This window comes from Gekko japonicus, unplaced genomic scaffold (assembly GCF_001447785.1).
Source record: "Gekko japonicus isolate JY-2015 unplaced genomic scaffold, Gekko_japonicus_V1.1 scaffold1862, whole genome shotgun sequence".
NCBI classification, from domain to species: domain Eukaryota; kingdom Metazoa; phylum Chordata; class Lepidosauria; order Squamata; family Gekkonidae; genus Gekko; species Gekko japonicus.
The window spans coordinates 113,990-124,723 of NW_015159769.1; the positions used below are offsets into that span (position 1 = coordinate 113,990).

Sequence of the window (10,734 nt, forward strand, 5' to 3'; positions counted from 1 at the left end):
TGAAAAACACACTCTGCTTGTACCTCTGCTGGGGGTGGAAAAAATACAAGTACCCAGGGCTATTTTTGGGCAGGAACTCACAGGAACGGAGTTCTGGCTGGCTCCCAAGTTGGCCACGCCCAGCAGGAACTCATTAGCATAATAGGCCACACCCAACAGCAGAAACACATTAGGATTGGCTACATTAGGGGTATGTGGCCTAACATGCAAAGGAGTTCCTGCTACAAAAAAAGGCCCTCGGTTTTGACCACAAACAAGGTCAACAGAATAAGAAGCAAAAGGTGGGTGTGGCTGGATGACCACACTTCTGGTAACACAGGGGTGCGGCCTAATACGCCAATGAGCTGTGCTGTCAGGGCTGTGGCCTATTATGCTAATTAGTTCCTGCTGGGCTTTTTCTACAAAAAAAGCCCTGCAAGTACCCGTAAATTTTCTCCAGCAGCTCAGAAGTGTCTTTTCCCAGCAGGAGAGAAAAGGGTTAAAGAACCCATCTTGGCCATTCTCTCCCCGCCAACCCCAGCGGCTACAGTTGGAGAAAAAGAGGGTTTTTTGGAAAATCTTATGGAAGAAAAGATCATTTGTAGGTTGAGCCTAGGAGAAAGGCATGACAACATACGTAGAGTTAAGAACTGCTAGATTCAAGTCCAGAAACACCTTGAAGGCCAGCAAGAATTTTGGGGGATGAGTTTTTGAGAGCCGAAATTCTCTTTGTCAGATACCTTTTTTAGGTATCTGATGAAAGGAGTTTTGACTCTCGAAAGCTCATACCCTGAAATCTTGTTGTCCTCTAATGTGCTTCTGGACGCGAATCTAGCTGAATTACTGCAGACCAAGATGGCAGCCCTCTGGACCTGTCTTCATGGAAGAGTCAAGAACAGGTCGCTTGCTCTGAACACTGAGGCTTGTGGAATCTGTGAACAAGTTCTGGGTCAGCTGGATAAGTCTCTGCCACAGAACATGTGTTCCCTTCCACTATAACTTCCATTTGCGCAATATCATTGGTTTTCACTGGGCCCTTCTGTAAATGGAATTTTGGGCAGAAGAGAAACCATGCTCCATGGCAGAGACTAACTTCATATGATCTAAGCCTAGGGTTTTGGATAGTTCAGGGAAACTGAGCAACAATTGGGGCCCTAGTACCGAATTCTAACCCCTACGGGTCACTGGGTTGACCATCATCCTGCTCTTCCAACCGTCCATTCAGGTGTGGTCTGGATCAGGACTCAGGATGGGGCTAAGCAGATTGGAACAGGCTGAGGTCACGAGAGGTGGGCTCAGGTTTATCCACTGCGGCAGCCTAGGCTATCCGTAGGAATGAATGGTAACCATTCACTCATATGAATGAAAGAAGTATGTTTGGGACACCAGTGGGTTGGAGTTCAGCTTCCTCTGTTGACCCCCGGCTTCCGAAGTCAGAACTACATATTGTGGACAAAGTCCTATATGACATGTTGGGAATTATCTTATTTATAGATAAAATACCCTGATGGTCATTGTCTGTAGTTGGGTTGTAAATATCGTCTGGTCTGGATAAGAACATAAGAAGAGCATGGTACACTAATGTATCAGGGTCCTGTTGGAGGTGCAAACACAATACTGGAACGTATTTCCACATATGGTGGAAATGCGAAAAAATACAAAAATTTTGGGAAATTATTAAACAGCTGTTAAAAGAAATTACAGGGACAGAATTAGCGCTGATACCGGAAATTTTTCTACTGAATGTTACACCTGATGGGCTTAAATTTAATGAGAAATGCGTTATAATATATGTAATTCCAATGTCCAGAATAGCGATTGCTAAGAATTGGAAGTCTGATAGGTTACCGAGTAGGGATGATTTGACCAATATTCTTTATGAAGTTATTGAGATGGATAAGCTAAATATGTTTTTGGGCGGGTAAAACAGAGGAACAATTTAATTTGAAATGGCAAAAGGCCATAAAATGGTATGAAGAAAAAAGATGATGTAATCCCCCAAATGGATGAATTTGCAATATGATTATACGTAAAGTTGGAAAATCTTAAATAAATTAAAAAAAAAAAAAGAACATAAGAAGAGCCCTGCTGGACCAGACCAGACACCTCTCACGTCCAGCATTTTGCTCACACAGTGGCCAACTGGCTGCCCATAGGAAGCCCACAAGGACGACAACGGCATCCTCCCACCCATGTTCCCCAGCAACTGCTATAAAGAGGCATACTGCCTCTGGTACTGGGGGGAGTAGGTATCCATCAGGGGTAGCGGTCATTGATTTCCCCATCTTCCATGAATTCGTCCGTTCCCCTTTTAATACCTTCCAAGTTGGTGGCTACCACCAGGTCTTATAGCAGCGAGTTCCACAATTTGACCCTGCAGTGTGTGAAGAAATACTCCCTTTTGTCTGTCCTGAATCTCCCACCCTTCAGCTTCAGTGGATGACCCCAGGTTCTAGTATTATGACAGAGGAAGGAAAGCTGCTCCCTGTTGACTCTCTCCACACCATGCATAATTTTATAGGCCTCTGTCACATCTCCCCTTACTCACCTTTTCCCTAAGCTGTTGTTGTTCAGTCGCACAGTCGAGTCCGACTCTTCGCGACCCCATGGACAATCTCCCGCCAGGCTCTCCTGTCTTCCGCCGTCCTCCGAAGTTGGCTCAATTTCATGTTCGTTGCATCGATGACACTATCTAACCATCTCATCCTTTGCCGTCCCCGTCTTCTTTGACCTTTAATCTTTCCCAGCATCAGGGTCTTCTCCAGTGAGTGCTCCCTTCTCATTGGGTGGCCAAAGTATTTGAGCTTCAGTTTCATTATCTGGCCTTCCAGGGAACAGTCAGGGTTGATTTCTTTGAGGATTGACTGATTTGTTCTTCTTGCAGTCCAAGGGACTAAGCTAAACAGCCCTAAATTAGCCCAGTGACCTAAGTGTTTTAACCGATCCTCGTAGGGCTGTTGCCGTAGCCCCCCTGATCGCTTTGATCGCTCTTTTCTGCGCCTTTTCAAGCTCTTCCTATTTCAGGTGCAGTGACCAGAATTGCAAACCGTATTCCAGGCGTGGATATTTTATGGCTTGGCACAGCGAGGAACTCCGAATTGACCGTGTTGATTTTTTGTTCTTGTTTTTCAGGTTTCCAGCGCCGCCGACTCATCCCTACCCCGCTGCCTGATTCCGCATCCCTGGGGAGAAAGCCGAATGTCACCGGCCAGTGGGTTGATCTACCACCTTTGCCGGGCACTTTGAAAGAGCCATTTGAAATTAAAGTTTATGAGATTGACGATGTGGAACGATTACAGCGGCACAGACAAGAGGAAACGGAGGTCAGCACATATTTTACAGCATCGCAGGACGATTTGAATTGCCCAACGCATGAGGCCGGTTCACCGCTCAGATGCTGGTCTGGCAGTATTAGGGGGAAAGGGGGCTGCAGTTAAAGCCGCTGTGATTATCGATTCTTACTCTTTGCATGTTGGGGTGCCTTCCCTGTAGAAAATAATTGCTGCCTGCCATTAACTACGTGGAACGTAGCTGATGGAGTGAGCGGAGAGTATCCGTTACTACATTACGAGGAGGCTTTATAATCATTGCTTGCCTGATGAAACTTTATGGGCCTTCTTCTCTAAAGGGTCATTAACTCTTTATGTAAACGGCATAAAGTGCCCTGCTTAGGATTCAGCTAAATTCAAGATGTTGCATGAGGTTTAATTTACTTGCAGTTGGCAAAACAGTCCAGCTAGTTTTGAGTTAGCGAAAGGGATGCAGTCAGTGTTTTGCGGAATAATTTTTAAAAAACTTGTTTCTTCCCTTTTTTTTTTGCAACAGCCTTTCCAGGACGTTGAAAAGGTAAGTCATAGCCTTGAATTCTCCTAATTGAATAAATGTTCCTTATTACAGAGAAGGGCTGAACTTTCAGGCAGCAGTGGCCTGGTCCGATGTTGCTGCGCTATGCCTCTGACATAAGGGAGGGAGTGAATTTTCAAGGGAGGAGCTTTGGATAGGAGAAAGGGAGCTCTTGCAGGGCAGGATGACATTGTCAAGTACAGGGGGATGCACTTTGGGTAGGAGGAGATTGCTAAGGGGATGGAATATTTGTAGGGGAGAAGGTTTGTGTAGGGGGAGATTGCAAAGAGGGAAGGGAGCACTTGCAGGGGAGGCACTTTGGGTAGGAGGAGATTGCCAAGGGGATGGAGTATTTGTAGGGGAGAAGCTTTGGGTAGGGGGAGAATGCAAAGGGGGATGGAGCATTTGCAAGGGAGGAGCTTTGGGCAGGATGAGATTGCAAAGGGGGAGGGGGCATTTGTGGGGGAGGCACGTTAGGTAGGAGGAGATTGCCAAGGGGGTGGAGTCTTTGTAGGGGAGAAGGTTCAGGTAGGAGGAGATTGCCAAGGGGGTGGAGTATTTGTAGGGGAGAAGCTTTGGGCAGGGGGAGAATGCAAAGGGGGAGGGAGCATTTGCGAGGGAGGAGCTTTGGGCAGGATGAGACTGCAAAGGGGGAGGGGGCATTTGTGGGGGAGGCACGTTAGGTAGGAGGAGATTGCCAAGGGGGTGGAGTCTTTGTAGGGGAGAAGCTTCAGGTAGGAGGAGATTGCCAAGGGGGAGGGAGCAATTGCAGGGAAGGAGCTTCAGGCAGGACGAGATTGCCAAGTGGAGGGAGCAGTTGTAGGGGAGAAGCTTCGGGTAGGGGGAGGTTGAAAAGGGGATGGCGCATTTGCAGGGGAGGAGTTTCAGGTAGCAGCAGATTGCCAAGGACGTTTGTAGGGGAGGATTTGTAGGGGAGGAGTCACTTGGGTAGGCCTTTGCTGAAGGTTTAGGCGGGGGACGATAGTAAAATGCAGGGGGCATTTGCAGGGGAGAATCAGTAGATGGGTACAAAGTGGAAGGGTTTCTCCATTTATTCCCTGCAACTCTGTCCCCCGCCACTTTTCTCCAGCCTGTCTTCAGGACTTTGTTTCCCAGTCAAGTGGAGAAAAGCATCTGGGTGGAAGGGTTACCTCCCAAAAAGGGTGGTGGTGGGGAAGGAATAAGTATCTCCTCCTATCTACAGCTTCTCCACTGAAAATGTCCACCCCACCCCTGCTCCACATATCAGAGGCGAACGCAGGATTGGGAAGCATCTAGTTCCACCCGTGGGTTTGCTATTTTAGGTTCTTTTATTGCATTGTAGCACTCGGGGAGAAGACAATCTCTGTACACACAATTGTCATTTAAGAGAAGTACATTAACTCAGAGGATGGCAATAAAAGCCTTAAGTGCCTACAGCCTGTCACTTTTATTAGATTAGTATCTACGAAAGTCCACTTCCAGCAGGGGTAGTGGGCGGGAGAGAACGCATCCGTTGTTTAATGTTACACTGCCCGTGTTGCATATCAGTAGTTAAAGCTGAATGATGTGGGCCGGGGGGGGGGGGGGGGGGGGGAAGCAGGCATGCAGCCCATGATAGTCATAGCAATTTTTGTTTTGTCTTCCCAAAGGGCCTGATCTATTTTAATACCAAGTTGAAAATCCTGGAGAGGCGCCATCAGCGGATTAGAGAAGTGAAAGCAAAGCATGAGCTCTTGAGAGACGAGTTGGAAGAAACAAAATGCAGGTTGATGTTGGATCCAAACAAGTGGAAAGGAGATTGTACGTATTGCTCAGTGGATCGTAGCCAGTTCCCCCCCTGATTCAAATGAAGTTAGCAGGGCCACGTAGAGAAAGGGGAACCAGGGGCACAAAATTCTGGGGGCCTAGATCAGTCGGGGGTCCAAGGAGCTGCCAAAGGGAGCACTGGGTGGGGTATTAGCACAGCATACCCATTCAAATGATTTATCCTTTGTTTCTTTTTCTGAATATGTGGGGGGGGGCACTTCAGGGGTCCACGGTGGCTCTCCGCAACCCTGAAAGTGAGCTGTGTTTGGGAATGAAATACATTTCTTGCACTAAATATGTGTTCAAGCATAGAAAGAATTTTGGGTTCGTTGATAGCTTTCTAATAGCCTGCCTGGACTCTGGTGCCACTCATAACCAAAAGCAGCACTGGGCGGTATGATCAACACAGGGATACTGCTGCAAACACCATCCCAGTGTCACCGTCTCTCATCAACAAGACCCACCTAGACTTCTGATAGAATCTTAGAGTTGGAAGAGCCCATATAGGCCACCTGTCCAATGCAGGATCAGCCTAAAGCATCCCTGACAAGTGTTTGTCCATCCCTCACCACTTCTCTAGGCAGCCGATTCCACGGCAGAACTACTCTTACCTTATGTCATTTTCATATGATACGATGTAAAGCAAGGGCAGGGATGTCACAGCATATCTGTGTGCCTAAACATTACTAAAGGAAGTGAAGGAAGGACTCATCACAGGGATGTTTATTTCAGCAGTAAACCTGTGTTGAGCATACAGGTCTGCCTTGAGAACAATGTAAATTAGTTCCTTATCCCTGCTGTGCATTGGTGGCTGAAAGACAGTGCAATGCTAAACAGAGTTACACTTCAGTGGACTTAGATGGTTGTTACTCTGTTTAGGATTGCACCGTAAGTGTGCCAGACATCATTGAGGCATCACTGATGTTGGTATTTGCAGTTTCTCCATCCTGCAGATTTGAGTATTTGTGGCAGGGCTAACCGTCGCTGCCACCACCCCAGCCGTCATAGTTTCTTCTGCCCATCAAGTTGGGCACAGCTTTCTAGCTCCCCACCCTCAACTACATGTTACTCTTTGACCATTACCTAGACAATATCTCCCACTATGGTAGGTTTTTGCCCCATCTACATTAGGAGACACAACTCCATCATTTTGGGTGTGCAGCTAAATCTGGAAAAGAATCACCAAGTCTTATTGAGCAATTCAGTTGTCTGTTATCTCCAAGCTCCTGACAAGTTTTATGGCATGCCATCTGTCCTCTGAGGCTGATAGGCGAGAGCTCTTGATGCCCAACCACTCTACCCTGGTCTTCTCCTCAAATGGCCCTGTAATTTTATGGACTAACAGAATTCAGAGTTGTGACCTCACATCAACAGTCCGTTTTTTTGATACTGACCAATGTGTGTTTTGTCTTTTCATGATACAGTTGAGGTTGACCCTGACCTTGACAAGGAATCGCAGGATTATCTGGAGGCACTGGAACTAGTGACTGACGAATTGGAGCAGTGTGTGAATCTGTGCAAGTCGCACGTCATGATAGTCACCTGCTTTGACATTGGAGTGACCTCTGACGCCCAGGAGGGAGCACGAGAAGTGGAAGTTTGAAGGTGGTCTACAAAGGGACTTGAGGAGGTGAAGGCAAACTTTCAAAAGAAGCGGGAAGGAGGGGAGAATATGTGTATTCGAAAGTGGAGGTGAGAACGGGAAGACTTAATGCGACAAAGAATGTTGTCGAAGCCTGAAAATTGTCAAGAAATTGGAATGTGCTAAACCTTTACGGTGCCTCAGCAACCTATGAATTGTACAAAGATCAACCTGATTTCTAATACAAGAAAGCAGAAAAAAGCTCACAAAATCTACTACGAACCAACTCCTATTTGAGAAGCGGAAGTGCCTTTAAAGTTCATTTGTGACTTGTTTGTTTTTTTTTATTTTGTACTTGTTGCTAGAATTGAAACCAGCAAACCTAAACAGACCATAAAATGTATCCCTATCAAATATTTTATACTGTATAGTGTAATTTATGACTATATGTAAAAAAGAATACCCAACGAAATTGTAGCAAAAAGCAATAAGTAAATTATGTTTTCATACCTGAATTTGCCTCCTTGTTTCATGGGAAAGCTGGCTTATGTAGCAGAACAACAAAAAAATGTATAATTGGTTTTTCATGGTTTAGGATTTGACATATTTTTATGAACATTTATCTATTGGAAAGGTGTATTAAGAAATTTCAGAATGATTGGTTTGTATTCAATTTTTGTACTCTTCCTTTTTCAGATCATGATAAACATGTTTGTTTTCTGTGTTTTATATATAAAATACTAGGGCTGCAACATATCGTCGATTAATCCGTTGGGTTGATCGATTGAAAAACCTTTTGATTAATTAAAAAGGTGCCTCCTGATTAAATGGACATCAGATTTTTTAAAGTGCTTAAAATTATTTTTAATACACATGTCTACCAAAAACATTGGATGGTAGGTGCCATCTTTGAAAAGGCATTCCGTCCCGCCCCCCTTCTCCCTCATTGGCCTCTTCTAAGATTGCGTCTGATATGACTCATACGTGCAAATTTTAGATCAAAGGAATGATTTTTTCTCTCTCCAGAACTGTAGTTGATATCCGTATGCAGTTTTAATCTATTAATTAATTGACGAATCGACTAGAACTCATAGAATCAACTTCTTTAATCAGTTAACAGTCCTAATAAGTGTAGTAACAACTTCCACAGGCCACATTCCTGAAACTGCTTACTTTACAGTGGCCAAATAGAAGTCAAAGGAGGGGATCCTTCCAGACGTAAGCAGTGAAGAGCCTTGGTAACTTAAGAGTCAAATTATACATTACACACAAACATGTTTATGCAAATCCTGATGAACGTTTCTTCAAGTCATAGCTACTTTGGTGGTAGGCAGTTTTTCAGTGGAGAAGAAATGTGGGGAGCACGTGTTTAATCTTCCCCTCCACCCCACCACTGTACAACTTCACACACTGCCCAAGCTCCCTCACTCCCCCACCCAAAATTTATAACATGTATTAACCTTCAAACCTATCTGTGGAAGGCTTGTGTGTGGGGTGGAAGTTGATAGAAGAGTTGTTTCAGCGAAAAATTACCGAATGGATGTTTGCCGAAAATTTGAGACACATATACAGACGCAACGCTTAATTGAATGAAACCATTGTCAGGATTTTAACACATGTGTTTGTGTATGTTTTGGCTCTGTTCTAATTAATTAACCTCATTCATTACTGACCCCCTTTTCCAGATTTTCTTAACCCAGGGGCTAGACTCATAAGGCCAGGCCCTCACACTGTATCCGTCCCAGTAAGGTTTTCCTGTAGAAAACCCCACACCCTCAAATCACCTGCATGACCCATGGTAGGGAACCCTTGCTGGGTTGGATACGGCCTACAAGACCTGTTGCTGGCCCCTGCCTTAATGTAACCAGAAGAAGTCTGTAAGGAACAGCACTGTGGCTTTTTTCCTTTTCTGAGTGCAGGAACGTAAGAAAGTACATTTATTACCAAAATCACAACGAAATGGGGTTTTAAAAAATGAACTTTTCTTTTTAGTAAATATTAAGTTAGGTCCATATTTTTGTATAGTTTTGACAATGAATAATAGCATTTGCATTTTATGAATTTTGAAAGACAGATATATCTTTTTACCGTTTTTTCTAAGGAAGGCAAACTCTCAGGATCGTTTCTATACATGCTGCATGACTCTTTGTGCTCTTTTTTTTTTTGAAGGAAACCACTTTTCGGGTGGAGATGAATTTGTTGCCAAACAAAAATAACTTTTGAAAAAGGTTTGATAGTGTATGTAATAATTGCATTTCATAAGGAACCATATTTTCTGATCATCTTACTTTGTATGGGGTTGGTTTTTCCCCTCCCCCCAAAAAATTCTTTGTATAAATGTATACTATAATCGCTTGCTTCAGCTTTTCCATGTGAATAAAAAGATACATCTATTGTTATTATTTCTCCTGATTCTGAATATGAACGGGCTCTATTGTCTTCTGTACTAGGAAAGGATACGGGGACAGGAGTACTTTTCTCCCTCAAAAAGGGCCATGAAATATATCCTGAAATAATTAACGTATTTCCACCCTACCAGGAAAGCTGACTACGGTGTGTGCATAAATCCAATTAAGAGAAGAGTCTGAATGGAACATTTGTCCCCTATTTCTCCCTCTCAAAATGAGGAAGTACATCCCTCGAATAGTCATGAAGTGTACTTTCAGATAATTAAACTGCTCCCAGGTGACCTAGATAGTCGAAAATTGGGACTTGAACATTTTAGTCTGGCGAGGTCAGTACTGTCTGCTCAGTCAGCGGCTGTCCAGGGTCTCAGACAGAGGACTTTCACATCACCTCCTAGCTGACCTATTTAACCGAGAGGCAAGGGATTGGACCTGGGTTGAACTGAGGTGCCAACTGACATACCTCTGCACTTCAGTCCATCACAGGGAGTTGTAATATGAGGGCTTTCGACATTACAGTACTCGGGTATGGACCAGAAGACAGGCATTTATTTATTTTAAAACATTGATTAGCCACCTTTTTTCCTTATAGGAACTTCAAGTTGGTTTACTATGTTGTTGTTGTTGTTCAGTTGCACAGTCGAGTCCGACTCTTCGCGACCCCATGGACCAGCTCCCGCCAGGCCCTCCTGTCTTCCGCCGTCCTCTGAAGTTGGCTCAATTTCATGTTCGTTGCATCTATGACACTGTCTAACCATCTCATCCTTTGCTGTCCCCGTCTTCTTTGACCTTCAATCTTTCCCAGAATCAGGGTCTTCTCCAGTGAGTGCTCCCTTCTCATTGGGTGGCCAAAGTATTTGAGCTTCAGTTTCATTATCTGGCCTTCCAGGGAACAGTCAGGGTTGATTTCTTTTAGGATTGACTGATTTGATCTTCTTGCAGTCCAAGGGACTGTATATAAGGATAAAATGTAATTAAATAGATAAAAACTACCAATTAGAATCAATAATTTAAAACTGCTGGTGGTAGGCAGAAGAACTAATCAAACACTTCCAGAGGGTAGCTCTGTTGGTCTGCAATAGAACAATTAGATTCAAATCCAGTAGCATCTTAGAGACCAACAAGATTCTGGAGGGT

General features: G+C 44.4%; 1 protein-coding gene across 1 annotated transcript in view; it reads left to right on the plus strand.

The window, feature by feature from the left end:
* Positions 1-7,213, plus strand: part of KIF26A (kinesin family member 26A) — a gene marked incomplete at its 5' end in the record, with an annotated part of 111,863 nt that extends 104,650 nt beyond the window's left edge. Inside the window, 4 exons of the mRNA XM_015406555.1 lie at positions 3,112-3,302; positions 3,805-3,825; positions 5,454-5,604; positions 7,035-7,213. Coding sequence (XP_015262041.1) covers positions 3,112-3,302; positions 3,805-3,825; positions 5,454-5,604; positions 7,035-7,213 — 542 coding nt within the window. The remainder of the gene's footprint in view (positions 1-3,111; positions 3,303-3,804; positions 3,826-5,453; positions 5,605-7,034) is intronic.
* Between the last annotated feature and the right edge of the window lie 3,521 nt (positions 7,214-10,734).